This window comes from Lepidochelys olivacea (assembly GCF_965140295.1).
Source record: "Lepidochelys olivacea isolate rLepOli2 genome assembly, chromosome: 9".
NCBI lineage: Eukaryota > Metazoa > Chordata > Testudines > Cheloniidae > Lepidochelys > Lepidochelys olivacea.
The window spans coordinates 45,421,046-45,444,629 of record NC_140419.1 but is presented as its reverse complement, the minus strand read 5'-3'; the positions used below and the strand labels follow the sequence as shown (position 1 = coordinate 45,444,629).

General features: G+C 45.9%; 1 protein-coding gene across 4 annotated transcripts in view; it reads right to left on the bottom strand.

Annotated features, from left to right (window-relative positions):
- Positions 1–4,590: 4,590 nt before the first annotated feature.
- Positions 4,591–23,584, bottom strand: part of ARHGEF4 (Rho guanine nucleotide exchange factor 4) — a 178,595-nt gene continuing 159,601 nt past the window's right edge. For all 4 annotated transcript variants that reach the window (XM_084638300.1, XM_084638301.1, XM_084638302.1 and 1 more), the window contains 9 exons: positions 23,179–23,358; positions 18,235–18,429; positions 16,866–17,045; positions 15,843–16,075; positions 13,831–13,960; positions 11,652–11,783; positions 9,711–9,954; positions 8,827–8,904; positions 4,591–5,648 (listed from right to left, as the gene is read on the bottom strand). In XM_084638300.1, coding sequence (XP_084494426.1) covers positions 5,491–5,648; positions 8,827–8,904; positions 9,711–9,954; positions 11,652–11,783; positions 13,831–13,960; positions 15,843–16,075; positions 16,866–17,045; positions 18,235–18,429; positions 23,179–23,358 — 1,530 coding nt within the window. In that variant the 3' untranslated portion in view covers positions 4,591–5,490. The remainder of the gene's footprint in view (positions 5,649–8,826; positions 8,905–9,710; positions 9,955–11,651; positions 11,784–13,830; positions 13,961–15,842; positions 16,076–16,865; positions 17,046–18,234; positions 18,430–23,178; positions 23,359–23,584) is intronic.

Below are 23,584 nucleotides of genomic sequence, written 5' to 3'. Positions count from 1 at the left end.
CTGTTAAGAAAGTAGATAATGTTCTGAAATCTGCTGGGTATATACAAACACTTCGCCCCTCCCCCCCAGTTGGCAGTAAATTGAATGATAACTCCTACCCAAGTATCAGGCTCCAGCGTGGGAGGAGAAAATAAAACTCACCTTGAGAATGTGGATGATTGTGTGATTTTTGACCTTTACCCAATAATGCAGGAGAAAATTTCTGACTTTAATCATAGCAAACCAGTCTATTTCATACATAGGTATCTGATAACACAATGGTCCATTCATGAAGGAATAGGTCTTGTATGATTAGAGAACACTGAATTATTACGGGATATAAAAGAAGACATGGGGTTGACAGTTACTTGCTAAATTCTGCCCATGTAAACTGCTTTCTATCCATTAGCTGCTATGTGAATTTGCTATATCATATATACACATGTTGGTGCATGGGAAGAAATCGTGGGAAAAAAATGAGTCCAATCCTTGTCTCAGTCATACAATTATCAGTGCTGGAACTCCACTGAATATAGAGCTAAACTCTGATTCTACTCAACGGCAAAGCTCCCGTCTTCTTCAATGTAACCAATATGTATCCCTAATGTTAGGCTTAAACTGAGGTCAGCCTCTAGTCTTTGATGTTTCTTACAAGGCTAAAATTACAGCTGAAGGAACTCTTTAAATATTATCAGTGACAGCAGACAATTAAGCAGAACACTTCTCTCTACCAGAAATAAATTACAAGTACTCAATACAATACATAAAAAGGGATAGCATTTGGCTGCACTAATCTATCTTGGCATCTATTAGAAAAGAGATGTCTAGAAAAGGATTCTTGTCACAAATAGTTGTAGTGTGCACTAACTAGGTGTGAACCAAGACAGGTAAAACAGTTAAAACTCTTCAGATTATGTCTATGAGGACAATAGGAAAGCAAGTCACTTAAAAAATTGTTTTTTCAAGACTCTTCCTCTCCCTTAGACTGGTTCTATACTTCAGTGGAATTACCGCTACTTATACCAGTGTACGAAGTTAGCCTACATCCCAAGGCTGACTGGCTTTAGAAATTAAAACCGAGTTTAAAACCAGGCCAAACCAGCTTCCCAGACTATGTATTATGAAACAGTCATGATCAGAAAATCATCACTTATATGCCAACCTATTTTCTTCCTGGCCAATCAAAACAGACATATTGCGGGGGCTGGAGGGAAAGGGGAAGAGATGCAGACACGAAGGGTAAACAGAAAAAGAACAGTGCCATCTGTCAAGCTGAATCTTTCTGCAACACAATCCAGCTCTGGCTGTGATAATCCCGTGAAGTGTGGCAAGCTAAATGCCGCAAGGATGCTTCAAGGCAGGAAATCACCATCAGCTCAGTTAAACGAGCTAGGGAACTGGGAGATCAACATGACTCCTCTTCTAATTGTTGGATAAAGGGCCCTTTTCTACAATCCTGATTTCTGTGAGTAATTCCATTGCTATAATGTGATTCAGCTCCCTAGCCATGTGAACCCCAAAGGCAGTACGTGTGTGGGGAACGATGACTCATGTGACATCCATTGGAAGCTTGTATGTCATAGATGAAGCTCAGTGCAGCAGTAACATGGTTATTGCCGTGATAAAGCAGCAGGCAGAGCACTAACCCCAGAGGAAAGGATTGTTACCAAGGCAAATGATGAGTGGTTCAAAATGTTAGGATGAAGTCGCATTTTTCAGGCCCCCACCCTACAGGGACTTGTGATCATGTTGAAAGCCAATTTCTAATGTGGCTGTAGTAGTCTGGGGTATCTACATAATTCACCTCTACCAGTGGTAACAATGATGGAGGGTTTAGTGTAGATACAGTCTAGCCCAGCTTCTTAACAGGGTTTGTAATCATGCCAGCCGTAGGCTCTGTGGGAACATGCACTGAAAATACCATTGCGAATGCTTCTTCAGCTCCACCAGTGTTAGCAACGTTAGGGGCCCTAGTGTGATGGCTGCAGGTTTTAACACCATCTCAGGTAAGCCAGTGCTGAACAGGTCTGATTGGTGTTAGGCTGCTGTCAGTGTGTTTAGTACCACAGTCATGAGGCCTACTCAGGACACGCTTTTTAAAAGAAACCGTGCAGCAGCCCAGCTCCGTGAGCGCCTCCTAGGTTGCTAACTCAGGGGTACCTGTGTAAGCAACCATGAAACATGATTAGAAAATGTAGACAGGGCCTAACGTAGACAGGGCCTACGCATGCATGTTCACAGTCTACAATGTACTCAAAAGCCTGAGGCTGGATCACATTAGTTGTCCTTAGGGCAAGTTAATAGTGAATAACGCTTCAGATTTTGGCTTATGTAGAGACAGGCTCAGTAAAAGCCATACTAGCCTTAAGCATTCAACAGCAGCAGCACTGGCTGCTGGTGTTTTCATCAGTATGCCATCTAGACCTACTCTGAACAAAGGCGGGCCAGTGGTAAATCCATTTTTAGGCCTCTAACTGCTGGCACAGACATTTCTTCTCAGCAAGTCTTTGCTAAGGGGCCAAGTCTATGCCTGGGTTCTAGCAGAGTGGCTGGCTGAGGAAAAAATCCACGTCCATTCATGGCCAGTGAACCCATGCATGCTCCAAGCAGATGGCCCTGGTGTTAGGACGTGGCTGTAGCTTGCTTGGTTCTGGTTCCCATAGCGAGTCGGAGTACAAAGTTGGATGGGCAAGAGGAAACCAGCAGGAAGACTATCGTCAGGTACTGCAACCAAGAGAAGCAAAAGGCCAAAGCATTAGTAAATTAAATATTTCCTGCGGTAAGCTTAGGTTAGTTGATTATTAAAAGAAATGAGACGAGGTGGGTGAGGTGTAACATCTCCTTGTATCAACTTCTTTTGGTGGAAGGGACACATTTTTGAGCTTCACAGAGTTGTTCCTCAGGTCTGGAGAAGGTAACCAGAGTGTCATAATCAAGTTAGGTCCAATAAACGCTATTACCTCCCCTGCCATGTGTGTCTCACAGCTTGGGTCCAACACGGCTACAGCAACACTACAAACAAGTATGAAAAGGAATGCTTGTTCACACCAGTAGTCATCAGAGGATGTTATTCTGAATATAGTAAAGTTTTCTAAGGGACCTGTTTACCTGTAGTTAAAGATGCATTTGCAAAAGTGACAGACTATGGCCCTGCAATTAATTGCATTGCTGCAATGTTGCCCAGACAATCAGAAGGTCAGTTTTGAGGACCCTTTTGAAATTTGGCTCTTTCATGGTATTTAAACCTTACGCTTTCCCCATGACTCGGAAAAATTACCTTGTGCAGAGATCTGTCCTTCAGCTGAAAAGCTCAACTTTCACAGAAAGGATTGCAAAATAAGGATCTCCTGGACCTGAGGAAATTGCGCGTGTGTCTGCAATTACAAAGGGTGGTGACCTTTGCATCAAGTTCACGGAAAGGCCACGCCCCATGACAGTCTCTGTACTGGGCTATACAGCTGCTGCATGGCTACATATAAGCTCTCTTAGGCAATTTTTTACATCTTGGAACAATGTTCCCATCTCATTCCTCACAGGAGTGAGAGGCAAAACAGAAATCCAGGGCTAAGGCATCCACTGCCACTTATTTAAATAAAACGTATCAATAGGAAATGGACCATCACGAATGATGCACTTGCTTTGAAGTGCCCGGCTGATGTCAGGAAATTCAGTGCTGTAACCTATCAAGGGATAGGACAGGAATTTGGAAGATGGCCTTTAATTCCACTGGCAGCCTTGAGCACTCAATTCCAACCAACTAGCATATTTCCAGGCTCCTCTGTATCTCTTGACAGATATGCCATCCCCAGGAGGACTTTGAAAGATGCCACTTCCAGAGTGGCCTCTAGTGACACATGGCCACCTATGTAGCAAGGAGAACAAGCAGCTAGGATTGTGAGGAGGCCGAACGAGGACCACACCGACAGACATGTATGCGTAAGACACAAACACTGGCTGTAAGTCACTTTTACAAGTTTCTTTATGAAACTAAATGTAGCCCCTGGTGAGGGGAAAGATATAGTGCAAGAATGACTTTGTACATGCTACTGAATTCAGATATCCCTGGATAACCAGACTTCAGTCAGCTACAGTATCAGCAAACATTGGAACTCTGAGCTTTGCAGACAGTTAGTGCTTACTCACAATAGCAACGCACTGGAACGAATGGGTGTTTTCCTTCCAACCACCCACAACTTCTCCTAAGCTATGGAATTCAGTCCTTATGGCTTCTAACTCTTTCACTATTGTAAGGCGAATCTTTCTTTTTACTAACCACAGATTAAATGAATTCTTGTTGGCCACAATTTACAAACCTGCATGCCTATTGCTAAACTCTCAATTCCACAGTTAGGCACCTTATAAATGGCCTGATTTCTTTTTTCAAAGGTGCAGGCGACCTGGAATACACCTTGATATGAGGGGTTTGGATGTATTCTCTGGTTTGGAAAAATCCATCCATTTTGTATGAAGGTGCTCAGCTGTGGAGTTAGGACCCTACCTTAAAGGGATTAAGTTTGCAAATATTGGCCTTTGTTTTTTGTTAACAGAAAAAAAGAAAGACAGACGAAACAGGCATCAAGTTAACAACATCTGACGGGACTGATTACAAACTTACAAAATACACAGTTCTGTATTTGCCATAAATAAACACATTACAAACGTTTAGCATTTTCATTGGCCAGGAAATATGGCAGGGTGACGGTGGGAAAAGTCTAAGGAGCTAAAAACAGTACTTATTTTAGGCACATTTTTCCCTAACTCATTTTTTTTACATAACTCAAAGAAAATCAACGCAATTGCAAGCTGCGTGTACTTCACTCATGCTGTGGGTTTGATTGGCACCATTTACCGGACTATGGTTCGGCGGTGTGTTGACCTCAGGGAAAGAAAAAGGGCACAGCGATATCATTGTTGCCTTCTCTGAGTGCCAGTAAAGGCTAATCAGTCCATGTAGTAAGATCATTTCTTTGAAGATGAACTCGGGGATTGGGGCAGTGAAAGGAAGGGTTTAGTCCCCCCAAAAGTGCATCACATCAGCAACAATGAACCATGGTTCTGAGCATGCTCAGTAGACACCAAGCAGGCAGGTGTTGGAATGGACAAACTGCCATCTCTGTGTGGGCAGCCGTGTTGGCTGAAGGCCAGAGTCTCTCTGGCAGTTGTCAGACAGCAATAATGTTCACAGCTGGGAGGACTGGGTCAAGATGCAGCTGACAACAAGGGTAAGATGAAAAATAGTTCAGGCTCCATCCTGTCGTGATCTCTTCCTGGGGGTTTGTATGGCTCCCGAGCGTTGTGCAGGGATGGCTCACTTCGACCGGCACAAAAACACGCAAGTGTCCCACTTCGGACCCATTCAAGTACAGTCAGTCTGCAGAATAAATAGGGAAGGAAGGAGCATGCGCCATCCTTTGCAGACAGAGGGGTGGAAGAGCCGGGGGTCCGTCAGCTGGAACTGATGGCTAAAGTGCTTTCTCAGAAGGGATTCAGGCACAAATAGGGGGCTGCCCCTCACTTCCGAAAGGGCGTCAGCCTGCTGATGTTCTGCCAGAAGTTCGAGGGCTTGCGCTTGGGCTCTGCCAGCATGAAGACTTGCTGCTGGGGGAGATTGGTAGGCAGGGTAGGGTGCTTCTGGCGCATCAGAAAGTCATAGTAGGGCCTGGTGACAGCTGTTAAGACAATGAGACAGGGAAGAGCAAACATTAGACTGATACAGTCCCGTGGCTGATTCCCACACAGTCATTCTCAAAGCGGAGGCAGAGTTAGCCATAATAAGTAATAGCCAGTTACAGATGACTCTGTTTTGAGTTATCTAACCTCAAAGGCAGTTCCGGGATTAAGCCAATAGTCTGGGAGTGCCCCAAATGTTGATTGGAATTCAGAGCTGCTCACATGCCCTCAGACTGTTGCCTGCAGCCACGCTCAGCAATGCGAGGACAAAGCCTGACACTTAAGGGATGTCTACACTGCAAAGGAAAACCCTCAGCAAGCTGTACCAGCCGACTTGGGCTCTCAGGGCTGTTTCATTTGCAGTGTAGACTTCCAAGATACAACCCGAGCTCTGGGACCCTCCCACCTCGCAGGGTCCTAGAACCCGGGCTCCAGCCCGAGCCTGGAAGTCTACACTGCAATGAAACAGCCCCAAAGCCCAAGCCCGAGTCAACTGGTACGGGCCTGCCACGAATTTTTCTTTGCAGTGTAGACATGCCATTACAGTGCTCTACTGCTGACAAACTTAAACAGAACCCAATTCTGAATGCTTGGGAGACTGGTTAACTGACCCGTACCTGTGCACGTTAGCCAGGGCTGTGTGGCAGGTTGTAAATATGCAAGTATTTGTAAATGTTTAAACATTGCAAAGTCTTAGTGAACAGTGGGCCCAGTCCACAGCATTTAGATATAGATCTGGATTTGGAAGCCCTGGGGGTTCAGTAGTGTTTGGAGTTAGGGGCTTGTCTAGACCACAAACACTATAATGGCACAGCTACGGCACTGCAGCCGTAGTGTCACAGTATAACAATGGAAGCGGTTTTTCCATCGCTGTAGTTAATCCAAGAGGCAGTAGCTAGGTTGACAAAAGAATTCCTCCTCAACCTAGTGCTGTCTACAATGGGGCTCAGATCAGCTTAACTACTTCTTTCGGGTGAATTTTACACATCCCTGAGCAACCTCGCTAGGTTGACCTAAGTTTTCGGTGTAGATCGGGCCTTGGTTCGCTGCACTAGAGAGAGACTGGGCAGCCTATGCCAACTGGATCCGGCTCCTGTTTCCAAACTCCCATGATACTTGGCAATATCCGGCTCCAAGTTTAGGTTACAGCCAAACTGTCCTCGGATTTTTGCAGGGTTGTGCAATAAACTGCCAGCTTGTGTTTAATTCCCCTCCCAGTACCCAGGGTTAAACAGTCGCCTTTGGAGGAACCATAGAAAGGTAAGAGACTGAATTCCTTGGCAAGCTACAGTAGAGGGAGTGCTGCCACAAAGTCTGGTTTCTCAGGGCGGTTATGTGAATCTTCGCCTGGAGGTAGCATCCATGATGAAGGACAGGACAGGCATAAGGAGGGGAAACTTCCCTGCAACTCATAGAGCTCATTCTCCCTTCGGCTACTGCTAAACCTCCCTTGTTAGGCTGCTGCTTTCTGTCCTTGGTACCTACAGACACTACTGAAGAACACATCATCTGCATCTAGCCTATCCCCATGTACAGCAAAGGGCAGGTATTTAATTAACTGTTCTATTGTGATAGCACCAATACTGTGCCAAATACCACACAAACATACAGAGAGAATGTCCCTGCCCCAAAGACCTCAACCTAGACATCCCTTTTCACTTCCCCAGGAGTTCCCCTAAAACTCCTCGTCATTATTCCTGCAAGCTGCCCCATTCAAATTGCTTGGAGACCTGGCTTCTAGGGCTGAGAGGGGGATTCCAGTCTCCAGCCAGATGCCATCCAACAGTCTCATAAGCAGAAGCTGCCAATTGTATTTAGCTACCTTGAACTACACTACGGGTTTTGGAAAATGAACCAATGATTAGACACACAGAATGACCCTTGTAGCCAGGAAATATTGGGTTGCTGAATCTCACTGGCCTAGCTAAGGCTGCCAAGTCTTCAACCTCGTGAGAGCTGCTGGGGACTGTCCTGCAATTTCCCACCACTCTGAGCCTACCAGCTGGCCTGTCCGAGAGCATCGTTATTGTCACTTGATTGACACTAATCACATGCAATAAAATCAGCTTGTTCAGGGAAAATTTCCATATAATGGGAAGCAATAGAAAAATACAGTGCTGAGTAATTTCCACAGCTTGGGGATAGTTCAATTAATTTCACCAGGATCCTATTTCCTTGTTATGACTCTTTCTCTGTATTTTCTTTCTCATCAGTCAGTGATGAAGGGCCTGATCCAGCAAAAATATTACATGCCCATAACACTGCATTTCCTAGTTCACCTAGGAGACAATAGCTCTCAATGTGGTAGTAGGCAGTTAGTGAGGTGTTAGTCACCTCCATCTTTAGCGTTCCTGTTCAACCCCAGTGGAACAAGACCAACCAGTGGAAATCCTTAGGCACTTCCCTCTTAACAGTATGAGTAGGGAGCTGGATCAAAGTTTGTGACAAGTCACGTCTCCCATCCAGCTAAGAGGGGTTATTGACTGGATGGCACTAGGGTCTGATTTATTTTCAAGGTCTACAGTCAATGTGAGATTCCTTAGCATTGTGTTTAGCTATGGACTCCTACTGGAATCAGAATTAACACTGTGTTCTTTATTTAATACTGAAATTCTACCTTAACCCGTGGAATAACTAACTGTAAATATTGTTATAAACAAAAATACCGTCACTGGGAAGTTACGCTGAAACATTGCTCACCTGTTTATTGACGAGCTCAGATTGCTTAATAGGGAGGCATGTTTATCGGTGAATCTGGATTTTTATTTAAACGTGACTTTACTAAAATATTTGTTTTCCAAACTGTATGTGCTGATCCGATTTACAGCTTGTATTTTTTACTCTTCATTTTGATCAAGTTTGTTCCTAGGCTCCATAAACCCAGAGTGACAGAAAATTAGAATGGCTATTGCTAAAACAGGGGCAATTGCTTCTCATTCATTTCCCTGCCCAGTTTTTTTCTCCACCATACCAAGTGACCCCTGTGCCACTGGAATAAAGATCTTAAAACCTACCCCCCCCCCACAGTGGTAGGAGAAGAGTAACACTTACCAAGCTCCCAAAGATGAACGAGCTGGGGGAGGGGGCAATTAATGCATTGATCAGCCAAGCTTATTTGAAGTCAGTACTTTTAGAGGTACTCATGTGCTTAGGAGAAAAAGAAAGGGCCACACTCACCCTTAGGCTTTCCGGTGTGGTGCTGTTTGTTGGCATTCAGCATCGCCTGCTTCTTCTGCACCTCTGTGATTGAAAAACCTTAAAGACAAAACCGAATCTCTTAGCAGCTGTACCGCTTAGGGCTCCACCTAGTTCCTCCAACAAACAGCAGGGCTCACACACAGATCAGAAGAGGGAAGTGTGAGGATGAACACATCACTATGGATTTGATTGTGCTCTTCAGGCACAGCTCCATATTGGGGTCTACATTGCCGCAGGAGCCCCGGGACACATTCTGGGTAGAATTCAGCCAGAATTGGCCCCGGCGCTGCGGGAGAGTGTATGCTGCACAGGGTGCTCTGCCAATTTTTTGCAAGACGCAACGTGTGCCTCACTTTGTGGCAGCTACGCCCCCACTCAGTTCTCCCTGCCTCCTTGGTTAGCATGGTCAGTGGCAGCTTACCATATGGCCTGCACTCTTGGCACACTGGGCTGGCCCTGCTTGTGTGGCCCTAGTCACATTAGACCAAGTATAAAAATGGTGAGCTGAATTTGCCCCCTAGAGAACATGTGGTCATGTATAGAATCCTGGATCGATCTTGTGCTGGGCTATTGACGAGTCTGTCTCCAACCCTGCCAATGGGAAGAATAATTGAAAACTAGCATACCTTTCTATTTAATGGTTCAAGCAGGCTAAGCAAAAGATTTTAGCAGCTCCCTAAGACCTCATTTCACGGCTTGCTCTCTGCTCTATTCTTTGTGTGATGAGCAGAGGGGAAAAGAAACATCATGCAAAATATATACATCTGCAGCCCAGCCATGGGCCAGAGGGGCATGTATTGCATTTTCACATATTTGTGTTCAGTGTGATGGAGGGCCCTGCTAGACAGACAACCTTTCCATACCAGTTTCCTGGTCAAGCTGAACCTGTTTCCTTTCATTCTCGAATGCCTTGAGCCAGCGCTGTTTCTGTTCAGGCTTTTTCGCACAGAATAAGTGGACTTCTTCAGGGTCCCTGCAGAGCAGCTTGAATGCATTTTTAACACTGATATTGAAGTCCTTATCCTTCCCATCCTCCACGTCCACTATTTCCATGTCATCCATGTTGATCCGACTCTTATAATAGAGGATGTCCCGGCGCAGGAGATCCTGGAAGAGATTATTTTCATTGCAACTATATCCAATTTCCACGCACACACTTCCTTTCTCTTCCTAGCCACAACAGACGACCCATTACCTTGCTGATGAGCACTACTGCCTTATGGGAAAAAGCAATGACACCTAGGCCTCTTCGCCCTGACTGTGGCTTTTTGGAACTCGCTTTCTGATGCTGGCTGCAGTCTTATAACAAGCAGGTGGGGCCCAGGAATGGTTTCTGTAGCTGATGGAGCATGTGTCTGGGCAGGACTATACTTACAGCAGTGTGATAATATGTACTGCACTACTGTCAACTGCACTAGAGTGCTTCTGTAATTCACTGTCACTTTCCCACAATGTCTGAAAGGCAAGCTCAGATTCCTGTCACTGCCCTGACACGGTGACTCTGGTTACTTACGAAGCCAGACAACTAGTCGACGTTGTTCCTCCAGATTTCAGACAGTGTAATGGAGCAGGATTTGGCCCCCACAATCTATCTCAAGAAGCCACGCAATGCAGGATTGGATTTTCCTGCTAACGTCACTGGTGAAAAATACAGCCAGCTCTAGTGTCCGAGGCAAGGCCCTCATTAGTTTAAGCCACTTGGAGTAAGGAATCGTGGGTAAAGTGAAGGGGGTCATGTGCTCAGTGAAAAGCTTTGGTGCGGTCACTTGACGTGCTGTAGAAAGTTCCTCCGCACTAGGCCACAACCACAGCTGAGTCTTTGCACTTACGCGTGTAGCTGTGACCAGCCAGCATTCCCAATGAAAACAAGCCAAGTGATGCTTGGCCTACTGATGTGGGGGCCTGGCTTTCAGTGGTGCTGAGCTCTTTGACATCACCTGGAGCTGGGAGAGCTCAGCAACCCTGAAAATCAGGCCTGTGAATTAGCTCCAACTCCGAAAGAGCTTTCAATAAAGAACAACATATGGGGAGGGCACATTGTGCTTCCCCTGAACAAAATACAAAACTGATCTTTCAATACAGCCCATCCAGGGGAAAGTGCCAAAAGGCAGGACCCCAAGTGAAATGTCTTGTTCCATCCTCACTTAGAGCCTAAGCCAAAGCCAATGGAAGACTCTAATTGACTTCAGTGGGCTTTGGCTCTGGCCCCTAAAGGGAAGACAGACAGTTTTAAGTCCTGTGATCCCTCCTGTTATTTAAATAGGCCATCTCCTTGGGTTAGTAACACACCACACTTTCCCTCTGAGAGCAACATATCCAAACTAATTGAGCTGGAAGTTAGGTATACAGCCACAGCCATATTTGTCTTCTGAGTACCATTTCAGTAATCTGGCCCTAAATTCCTGCTGATGACAACCGTTTTAGAGGAGAGCGAAAATAATGATGGCAATGTTGACGCATTTGATTTTAAGCCTCATACTGATCCTACAAAAGCCAATGCCCAGCTGTCCTCTCTCACTGCAAGAGACCTGCCTGCCAAGAGCCTGCTACTTCCATTTATCATCTGCAATCAAGTGCACAGTAGACCAGCATGGTAGGAAAAAATTGCTGTGTATGCACATAAACCACCCCAGCCCCCTGACTGATAGACCAACATGTCTAGCTTGAGCCTACCAACCTACGTACTGACTTTCTTTAAAAATATTCTGGGGAGGGGAAAGTAAAAAGTAAAACTGAACTGAGCTGGGATTTGACTTCAGTGGACATATCAATTAACAGAGGTAGAGACAGGCTCCTCAAGTTACCTTCTTACAGCAGACCAGCTGGTGATCAAAGAGAAAGAACATTCTCTGTTGGCTCTTCGCTTGAGGCTGGGAGATTCTGGTTAATTCCCCAGAATAGATGAGTTCTGAGCTTCTGACTAGGACGTCTTCACCCTGGTGGCGGCAGCAGCACCACAAAGAGCATGTCAGTTTGTACCAAGAATCACAAGAATTCAAGCTGACTTGAGCGCCTGGGCTTGACTGGTTAAATAGTGTGGTCCTTTATCTTTACCGTCCTGGATCTGAGGTGAAAGTTCATAAGATGTCACAATGACCTAGAACAACAAATGTTGATGGGAAAAGGTGCAAAGGGAGACAGACTGAATCACTCCAAACAAAAAGGCCTCTGGATATAACTCAAGAAGTGTGTTAAGATTATGCTTGGTAAACAAGAGAAATGTGCAACCAAAAATCAGTGAACCAAAATTGGTGCGTCCTGGATGCAGGCCTTCTCTGTGAATGTGGATGGAGTGAAAAAGGCGAGAGGGCTGTTGTATGAACTTAGATGGAATAAATGGGCCAAAGGTGTTAACATAACCCAGTCACTGTCCAACACTCAACAGCATTAAACAAGGTTCAGGGTTTGGTATGCAGAGACCTCTGCCTGCGTAGTACTATGGCAAACACACCATTAAAAATCCTTAGGCTTTCATTAAAGACATAGAGAAGAAGGAAAAACAGTTAAAGCGGTTGAAATATAAAGCATTAAGTAAGGCTTTCATTTTAACAAGATTTCTTGTTCTCTTTCCCTTTAGCTGGAGAGAGTTTTTAGAAGGAAAAGCCCCATTGTCTGACATCTCTTAGATAGCATCAAGGATGGTCATAACTGTCCTTTTGGGGAAGAGAGAAGAAGTTAGTGGAGATGAGCTGGAGCTTCTGCTGCTGCTGTTAAAGTCCAATCCTGTTTCATCTCAGGTGGTGTTTGGGATTCAGCTGGAGCTGGCAGTGGTGGTGACATCCCCTCGGTCACTCTCCCTGGCCTGTCAGGGCATCTCCAGGATCAGGATGATGAAGGCTCAGGGTCCCAGGAGATGGTGGGGAGTAGCAGCCATGATGGTAAAACTTGCTCCAGTAGCCAATTTCCCCACAACATCTTTTTCTTTAGGGACCTCTGAAAGGGAGTTATGGGTGGATAGTACATCCCCTCATTATTTTGTCCACCAGTTAGGCCTAGTTTCTGACACACCAATTTTGGTTCACTGATTTCTGGTTGCACACTTCTCTAAACACACTCCTTGAGTTATATCAGGAGGCCTTTTTATTTGGACTGATTCAGTCTGTTTTCCTGTTACACCTTTTCCCATCAATATTTGTTGTTCTAGGTTATTGTGACATTTTATGAACGTAAACACACTATTTTACAATTGAGCTCTCAATTAGGGTAAATCTGTAGACCCAGTTACCACAGCATGATCTCATTCCATCACAACACTGGAGCACAATCCCTGACTCCCATCAGGGTGAGGGATGCTGTCCCTCTCACATCCATTCAGCACCAATTTGGCTGGGCATGTGCAGAAAAGGAAATTTTGTTATGAATTCAGCCCCATTTGCCAGATCTGCATCAGCTGCTCACAGTAGATATTCTGAGCCAAATCCTCTGCCTTCAGAGGAGCTACGTTAGTTTACACCAGCTGATGGGGGGGGGGGGAAGGATAACTTAATCAAAATACATTTGTTCAGCTCTAGAAAACAGGCAGTTTTGTTTATCTTAAAAATAAATAAATAAATAAAGCTGGTTTTAAAAAGAGTTTTTCTGAGCATGTACAAATACTATAGGAAAATTCAGATGCCATTTTATCTGTCAGGGCCTGGTAACCCTCTCATAGATATCATTTAGAATACTAGATGCCAAGTCTGCCTGCCTCAGTAATGCTTGAAAATTGTTCAAACAGTAAATGATTTATTGGAATTTCAGTAAGCAGCTGTGCCAATTTCCTTCTGCAAAGAGCAAGGACGGATGGTAAACAGCACCCAGAGAGCTGTACAAAGCTGTAGAAGGGTATCAGGCTAGCTCAGGTCTTTCAGAGTTCCTCCATCCCTATCAGGAGAAGGTGAATCAACAAGCATGAGTGTGACAGAATGTGATTGGGCTAGTGAGCCATATAAAATAATCACTTGGGGGCCCCATTCACTTTGTGGGGCACTTGAGTCCCCTCACCTCCCAGTCCTCTATGGAACTCTGCCACTGGGCAATTTTGTCTATGTTCTCCAGCCTCCTCTTTCTCTCATTGATCAGTCGAGCAACGTTCTTCATGGCATTTAAGGCAGCTTCAACATCTTTAAAATCCCTAGGGTGAAACAGATTTCGTTAGGCATGCCTACATGAGCAGACGGGAATCCAAAAGTGCTGCAACACTAGAGTCTAGTGAACTGGAGCACAGAGCTGGAAATCTGGGTTCCATTTCTGGTTCTGCCACTCACTTGTGTTGTATTTCTAAAGCATTTGGAGAATGTCACACAAAGAGCCCTGTGGACCACGTTTTCAGAAGAACTCATCTCCCATTTAGGCATGAAAATAGGTCAGATTTTGAAAGGAGCTGAGTTCTTTGGAAAGCCAGGCCCGAATGGTGAGCGCCGAGTATCTGAAACTCTGACCCAGCAGGAGCAAACTATTCTTTAAGTGAAATTGTTAAAGTCACAATGTTTTCATGCCATTAAATTTGAAAGTTTTAATTGTCAGGCATGGGGCAAGACCATTTAGAAATGCTTGGGTCCCTTTCAAACAGGAGGGTAGGACAGAATTTCCCCCAACCAACCCACACACCATCTGCTACCCCCATCTCACTCACTTCCTCTGGGACTTAGTGTTCAAACTAGCCCTGGAAGAAGAGGGCTGGAGTGTCTTGCCTCACACACCATTTCTAAAATCTCAGAGCACCCACTGTGCCATGTACTCCCTTCCAGATATACTTAGTTTCACTACACTGTGTTTAAAAATTTAATAAGACACACACATAAAGTAATTCTGAGAAACAGCAGTGTGGTCATTAGGAACTTGAAAGTCCAGCTCAATTCACAGTGTGTCACTATGATCGCTTTCCTCCAATACAGATTGTCAGGTTTATTTGTGTAACTCTAGTTATACCAGGTGCATTATTTAGGGACACATTTTATTAGGCACAAATATGTTCCTCTTACTGTGATTCCTTAAAAAAACAGTTGATCGATGGTTGCACTATGAGAATTTGAATAGATTCTGTCAAAACTGTAAAGAGATTCTGTTTAAAAACACAGGCCCCAAGTTTGCCGTGCCTTAAAATTGTTATGATGCCCTAGGGAAAGTTCTTTAGAGCCAAAGGGCCACATCCTTAGCAATTTGCATAGCCCCACTGAAGACATTTTAAGTGCAGTGATTCCCACCAACTGAGGATCTGGTCCTAAACAGGTAGCTGGGTATTTTTTAAGCTTATTACCCTGACTCCATAAAATCGAAAACATGGAACCAACGTGCCCATGCAGTGTGTCCCAGGAACGGGTTTCAAAGCTGGGGGCTGACTATGCGAGGGTGCTGAAGCAGCCCAGACCTAATATATGAACTGTGCATGCCCCCTGATGCTATGGAGAAGATCTCCATAACGGTACACAGTTCCTGCAGGCAGGGAGGGCAGGCTAGATACCTGAAGGTGAGTGTCTGTGCTCACTATGAATCCACTGGGCCATAGGACAGCAGCAGGCCAAGTCCACTACTCTCCTTATACCCTGCAGTATCAGTCACAGCCCAGCTGTTCAGACAGCCTGGCTAATTCTGGCCAAAGAACCCATCCTTTCAGACATGATACTTCTAACTCAGGCTTTGTTCAGATTCCCATAAAAACAGCCTCTGTTTTGGTAGGACCTACAGCATTTTGTGCTGTGCTCCTGCACAGCCAGCAAAGGAAGCAAAAATTGACTGTTGAGGCCTATTGGCTGTGCTAATATCACTCTTGGGGCTCAAATAAGGAAGTGAACGCGATACTGATCAAACAGTAGGGTGGTACCTACTACACAGGTAGAGAAAGCTCAGTGTTTGCCTAATAGAAAAGGATCTATCTGGTAAGAGGGCACGCTAAACAACTGTGAATATAACATACAGCTACCACGAGTATCCTTTTTCTGTAACTCTGAGACAACTGTTCTCAAATTGCCCATTCCCATGTGCATCTAAGCCGTTCCCCAACATGTTGCACCTACCTGTGCTGGGGGTTGGTATATTTGAGCAGTTCAGCCAGCTGCAGTGGATACTTGCAGATTTTCTGCACTGGGGTCAGCAGAAACCCATCCAGAGAGATGTCGATCATCTTCTGAAGCAGGCGGCACGCTTCAAAGAAGTAGACATACTTGTTGACTTTGGTGAGTCGGGACAGCTCCACGCAGGCGTTGGGGTGGTTGTTGCAGTACTCGGAGTAAATCTGGAACTCTGTTTGCTGTGATGGGAATGAAAAGGCAACCCCGAGTAGTCATCTCTCTCATATCAGAGTCTGGGCCTGAAAATGCTGCACAGTGCAGATCTCAGCCACTGCAGGCCCCTCTGCCCAAAACAACTACAGTACCTACACTGCTTCACAATAAAGGGACTCCACCCACCTATCCTGGTAGGCAACCACTAGTCTCTTCCACACCTCACCCTGGCCTTGGCAGTGGTGCCTTTTGGTAGTGGGTACTGCCAGGTACGCTGATATACTTCTCTCCCTGGTGGGCCTATACGCTCAATGATGGATTTACAAGTGCCCCTCAGGCCACTTCCATTATGCCAACCCGCAGTCTCCTCTTAGGGAGAAGAGGCCCATCTGATACATGTCCTATATGTTTGCCTGGCCGAGGCCAATTAAAAATTATGGTAATTGCTACTTATCAGACAGGCTAGGATGCGTCCAACATCCCATGTACCCCACAGGCCACTCTATCCCCTACCCAGATGGATGTTTCTGATGAAATGATCAGCAGTGAAACACTTAAAATATTGGCCTGCAAATGGCAACATTAGGCTACAGAGTTTTCACCCCCAATGGAGAGGTATTGCACTCAGCAAGGCAGCTTTTTAGCGAGTCACATTGGGAAGGTCTTCTTGGCAACCAGAAGGGCTATAAATTTAATTCTAAAAAACCTAAAGCTTAAAAATTCCATCAGAGAAATATCAGACTTCTCTTCTGGTCCACCCCAGCTAACATCTGGCCCACTAGCCTTCTCCCACGTAGACACTGTAAATCAACTCACATATTCCAGGAAGCAGGAGCCGACCTCACTCAAGTGTGGATGGTCTTTATTGAATTTCTTCTCCAGAGCTTTTACAAATTTTTTCTGGCATTTGTAAATGTCTTCAATGTTCCCAAAGATTGTCTTCAGCTGTTCTTCTGTAAACATGTCAGCCCTCTTGCGGCACTGCTTAATGTAACCCTGGAAAGAAGTCAGATTTTCAAGGGGTGTTGGGTACTTGCTCAAGGGCCTGGTCCACAGACCACTGGAGTCAATGAAAGTGGGTTTTAGAGCAAAACCCTATACTTTTCTAGTATGAGTCTGCTGTGCTTTTATTACTATTTCTGAAGGTACCATGCCTAAAAATGGCACACCTGGAAATCAAACCATAGTCAGAAACATGCCTTGGATGATACCGTAACCCATGCTCAAAGGTACGACCTGCCCTATAGAATCTTCTCCGGTAAATAACTAGCTGACTGTATGGGTACCAGATACTCTGGTTAAACCCAAAGGGCCAAATCCTCAGCTGGTATAAATTGACATAGCTCCATTGATGGATTTATGCTGTTTTACACAAGCTGAGGATCTGGGCTTGAATATGCTAGAGTCCTTAGATAAAACTGTCTCTGTTTTCCCTGTTGGGTGCTCTGATTCTCCCCAGTTGGCGTCCTTCCTCCATCCTGGAGGAGGCTGCAGATCAGTGGTGTTTTAGGTATGTATTTTGCGAAGTGTTTGGGGAGGAAAGGTGCTATGTCCATGCAAAGCTGTTATCACCAATTATCACTTATTCAGTGCAATTCACCAATCAGCTGTTATCACCAATTATCACTTATTCATTCAGACATGGCATGTCTCTTGTGAAAGGAGATGTCAGAATATTCAGCATGTTCAGAAGTGAATGCTCTAATAGGCCGAACAGTCCCCACGGTTTGGGTCTGTGAGTATATGATTTGCACGAAGGTGGGTATTTCTGATCATGCCACCTCTCACCATTTATTAATAAAGAATATAGTGGTGCTAGTATTCTAGTCTTCTTGGCTTGAGAAATTCAGTTAATTACATTTAATCAGGACTCCTCTGTGTGTTCCAAATAAAGGAGCATTTGGGATATTCCTGGAATGAATCAGTATTCTCCATTTCCTGAACATGCACGGTGATTACACAGGGGGTAGGCAGAAGGTATATGACAGAGAGACAACTCTGCTAACTGAGGGTTCTTTTCTTAAGGGAAGAAAAGTAGTTTGCAGCTAGAGAGAGAAGAAGAGCACAAGACAGCTTAGTAGGGTGGGGGTTGGGGATCTCTCCCTTCTGAAGTGGGTTCAGTTCATGCATTTGGGTCACACCCATTTTATATGCCCCTCATTCTCTCCTTTCACAGCCTGGTTACCTCACAGATGTCCTTCAGGTGTTTGATGTAGTCTCTCTCTGTGCTTATGATCTCATTGATAACATTGGTCCTCATTTGGTCCTTGCTTGTCTGCCCCACCCCATAACGCCGGGCGGCGGTGCTGGCATCCTCCTCTTTGCCGTCCTCTGCCTTCATAGGGTAGTCTTCCATGGGTTCATCTTGGTTCACTCGGAGCTGTGTCAAACACACATGGGTTTCCATTGGGTAACAGTCCCTCAATTCCCTGTTTTTACTCTCTCATCTTGCCTGCGTCACTAATTCAGCTCCTTCTACCACCAACAAGGGCATGTTGGAGGACAGCAAGGCTGTTGTGATCAGCAATTCCTCCCTGTCACATTCCTAGAGCCCACACACTGGTTAGTCAGTGTCCTCCAGAATTAATTCTATGAAATATCCAGAACCTGGGCCCAGAGATTGGCCACGGGAGGGTGGAGGGAATTCTAGTGATAGGGATAACTAGGTTCAGTCAGTAGACCTGGCCATTTGCTCTGTAGACCTTGGAGGGGCTGAGAATACGGCAGATGATAGCTATTCAGCACTTGGGGGATGCCTTCACATCACCCAGCCACTGCTCCCGTTAACTGAGGTGTGACATTGATGGGCTCCCTCTTGGATGGAAGGATCACAGGTGTGATGTGAGGAAATACATATAAATCCAGGGCAAGCACCTCAGTAAATGATTTACTAGTCAAGACTGAAGGTTTTTTATGGGGCTGGTTTAGGGTAATAAATCACTAGATACATTCTGCTTTGATAGTCTTTGTTAAGGAGTAAATTAGGGGACACTCATTACTACAAGGTAAATAACAGTAATAAAACATTTCTTTATATAAATTGAATATAGATGCCAATGGGAAAGTAATTCCGTATGAAGAGACAGCTCAAGGTTATGAGACTCATGTGCCTTTCAGAATGGCCACTAGATGGCAGCACAGCATGAATATTGGCAAAAATATCAGACATTTTCCTAGAAGACTTGCTGTACACAGTCTACTTCATCAGCTGTACTAAAACCACTGTTAGGTAATTCCAGGCAATTTTCAATTCAGTTCATACCAGTTCAGTATGCCATAGCGCATATTTAACTGGTCTCAGGTTACCCCATTTGAATATCTAATAACATTTAGAAAAGTATCAAACAAAATGCTTAGGAAAGAATAAAGAAAATTCAAGTAAGGAACATGCAACATCATTTTGCAAATGTCCATTCCACTTCAGCCATTTTAGTGCTACAGATATTGCAGTGAACACAAAGAGTCTGTTTAGATTTCTATGTAGTTAACATTTGTTAAGATAGGATTATCACATCCATACCCACACATTGCACACATCCACATTCATATGACCTATGTGTACTCAATTATAGCTAAATGTAGTCATTCCGGTCAACATTATTGACAAAAGCTGATGGATCAAAGATGTGGGACGCCGATTTGCCTTTGTTGCTAGCAGGAGAGCATGGACCAGGAAAACCAGTGCAATCTCCATGTTAGACCCACAACTAAAACTGGATTGCATAGAATCAAGGAAGTCTGAGAAGCCCAGGTTAGCTGGAATTGCTTTGATACTCCATTCCCTATAGCTCTTCCCTGAAATAGATCAGAGGTCAAGTGATAATTGGCAATGCTTGAGTTGCTGGAGCAAAGAGCCATTAATTCATTCCCTGGAAAAATCATGGAGCAGGTCCTCAAAGAATCAATCCTGAAGCACTTGCATGAGAGGAAAGTGATCAGGAACAGCCAGCATGGATTCACCAAGGGAAGGTCATGCCTGACTAATCTAATCGCCTTTTATGATGAGATTACTGGTTCTGTGGATGAAGGGAAAGCAGTGGATGTATTGTTTCTTGACTTTAGCAAAGCTTTTGACACGGTCTCCCACAGTATTCTTGTCAGCAAGTTAAGGAAGTATGGGCTGGATGAATGCACTATAAGGTGGGTAGAAAGCTGGCTAGATTGTCGGGCTCAACGGGTAGTGATCAATGGCTCCATGTCTAGTTGGCAGCTGGTATCAAGTGGAGTGTCCCAAGGGTCGGTCCTGGGGCCGGTTTTGTTCAATATCTTCATAAATGATCTGGAGGATGGTGTGGATTGCACTCTCAGCAAATTTGCGGATGATACTAAACTGGGAGGAGTGGTAGATACGCTGGAGGGGAGGGATAGGATACAGAAGGACCTAGACAAATTGGAGGATTGGGCCAAAAGAAATCTGATGAGGTTCAATAAGGATAAGTGCAGGGTCCTGCACTTAGGATGGAAGAATCCAATGCACCGCTACAGACTAGGGACCGAATGGCTAGGCAGCAGTTCTGCGGAAAAGGACCTAGGGGTGACAGTGGACGAGAAGCTGGATATGAGTCAGCAGTGTGCCCTTGTTGCCAAGAAGGCCAATGGCATTTTGGGATGTATAAGTAGGGGCATAGCGAGCAGATCGAGGGACGTGATCGTTCCCCTCTATTCGACATTGGTGAGGCCTCATCTGGAGTACTGTGTCCAGTTTTGGGCCCCACACTACAAGAAGGATGTGGATAAATTGGAGAGAGTCCAGCGAAGGGCAACAAAAATGATTAGGGGTCTAGAACACATGACTTATGAGGAGAGGCTGAGGGAGCTGGGATTGTTTAGCCTGCAGAAGAGAAGAATGAGGGGGGATTTGATAGCTGCTTTCAACTACCTGAAAGGGGGTTCCAAAGAGGATGGCTCTAGACTGTTCTCAATGGTAGCAGATGACAGAACGAGGAGTAATGGTCTCAAGTTGCAGTGGGGGAGGTTTAGATTGGATATTAGGAAATACTTTTTCACTAAGAGGGTGGTGAAACACTGGAATGCGTTACCTAGGGAGGTGGTAGAATCTCCTTCCTTAGAGGTTTTTAAGGTCAGGCTTGACAAAGCCCTGGCTGGGATGATTTAACTGGGAATTGGTCTTGCTTCGAGTAGGGGGTTGGACTAGATGACCTTCAGGGGTCCCTTCCAACCCTGATATTCTATGATTCTATGATTCTAACTATTCCAGTAGGAGAAGTTGGCATCCTGCCCTTTTAAAGGCCAGCACTGACAATGCCTGTCAGCAACAGATATGCTGTCTCACCATAGGGTTTTACCACGCCGGAGGGACATGGGTCCAACTTATAGGCAACAACCTGAAGCTCCTCCAATGCAACCTCAGTGTGGTGCTCAAGCAGAAAAGACTCTCCAGAAACAGTTCTGTCCCCATGGAAGGTCAGAGCTAGGTCCACATCCAAGTGATATTATTTACAAACTACAACGTTTTATCATCTGGAACAGGTCTTCTGCTAGGGACTAAGGATGCTAAGGAGGAGACAAGGAACTTCTTCTTTGCCTCCTGCACAGCCCTAGCAAAAGATTTCAAAACTTTTATGTCCCAATCAGTCAGACTCCCGACCAGGACTTTTGCTACAGGCATAAATACATAATTTGTATCAAGTAATTTGTGTGAGGACAAATGACTGAGAATCCAGGTGTCCTGACAGATCTGAATTTGCCCATATAAATTCTCAGTTAATGTAGTCATGCTGAAGAGACTGCCCATGAGCAGTGAATGCAGAGCCGGGATTCCATACTGAGAACTGCAGCTCACACAATGGCATTTAAATTCCCTCTTACTTGGAAAGAGAAGGAAAATATGGGACCCATGCACTGAATCTGCCTGGACTCTTGTTCTCCCCCATAAGTAAGGAGAACACGGATGTCCTGGCAAACTAGCAGTAAGGAATGAATCCCACTTCTGCACTATCCAAACCACAGACTACACTTCTGGAGCTCGCATTTTGTCCACCAAGTCTGTTACATCCAATAAATGGGGCTTGTAGGACCAGATCCTCAGCTGGGGTGTAGGTTCAGCATGGCTCCATTTATTTCAATTCAACTATGATGCTTTACACTCGCTGGGGATTTGGTTCTACCTTGAGAAATGGAGAGATCCACTGAGGCTTCAGTTCAGCACAGCATAGGGTTGCCAACTGTCTAATCACACAAACCCAAATACCCTTGCCCTGCCCCCGCCTCGTGACCCCGCTCCTGCACCGCTCCATCCTCCGTCACTCGTTCTCCCCCACCCTCACTCACTTTCAGCAGGCTGGGGCAGGGGGTTGAGATGCAGGAGGGGGTTTGGAGTGTGGGGTGGTGTGGGGTGGGGTGCTGGCTCTGGGAGGGAGCTCAGAGCTAGGGCAGGGGGCTGGGGTGTGGGAGGAGGTCCGGGCTCTGGGCTGGGGCCAAGGGGTTTGGAGTGTAGGAGGGGGCTCCGGGCTAGGCCTGGGGCAGAGGGTTGGGGTGCAGGAGGAGGTGTGGGGTGCAAGCTCTGTGAGGGAGTTTGGGTTGGGAAGAGGCTCAGAGCTGGGCCAGAGGGTTGGGGTGCAGGAGGGGGTTTGGGATGTGGTATGGGGTGCTGGCTCTGGAAGGGAGCTCAGGACTAGGGGAGTGGGTTGGGGTGTGGGATGGGGGAGGGGGTGCAGGCACTGCTCCGCAGCTCCCATTAGCCACAGTTCCCGGCCAATGGGAGCTCCGGAATCAGTGCTCAGGGCAGGGTGAGCGCATGGAGACTCCTTCCCCCGCCACCCGGGGCAGCAGGGACATGCTAGCCGCTTCTGGGAGCAGGGCGGGGCCAGGGCAGGCAGCAAGCCCACTTTAGCCGTGCTGTGCCACTGGACTTTTAGCAGCCTAAAATCCCTCACTTTGGCTTCAGTAGCCTCCGGGAGATAGAGCCCAATTCCGGGAGACTCCTGGTGAAACCGGGAGGGTTGACAACCCTAGCACAGCATTATTAAAGGGAAGCAACAATGTACATGGCTCTGATCACCAGTGCATTCTACACCAAATCACCTCCAGCCATGGAAGTGCTTGGGGCACTCCTATCAGGAAGCTGGTGTCAATGGACTGGGGTTAAAAACAATGTTTAGGTCCTTACCCGTACAAAGCTGGCTGGAAACCAGCCTTCGCTGTCGAGGATCCTCCCCCACCACCACTCCTTGTTGGTAGCATCCATCACTTCAATGACATCGCCGGCCTTGAATCCCAGCTCTTGGTCATCCATGGTGACGTGATCCCAGAGGGCTTCTGCGTACACCACGCTGCCATCGCTGATGAGCTGGGAACAGAGCAAGTAAAGCATTGACAACCTGTTACCTCCAACAGAAGCATTTCACTCAACTAGCACAGGCCCACATGGACACTCAGAGAGCTTCCATCCAAATATTCGAGGCTACATTGTAGTTGGCTCTGTGTGGGTGCTCATGGGAGGTGCGGGAGACATTAGCCACAGTCGCAGTCTTTGCACTCTCTGAGCACCGGCCTTCCAGATCACTGCCACAAAT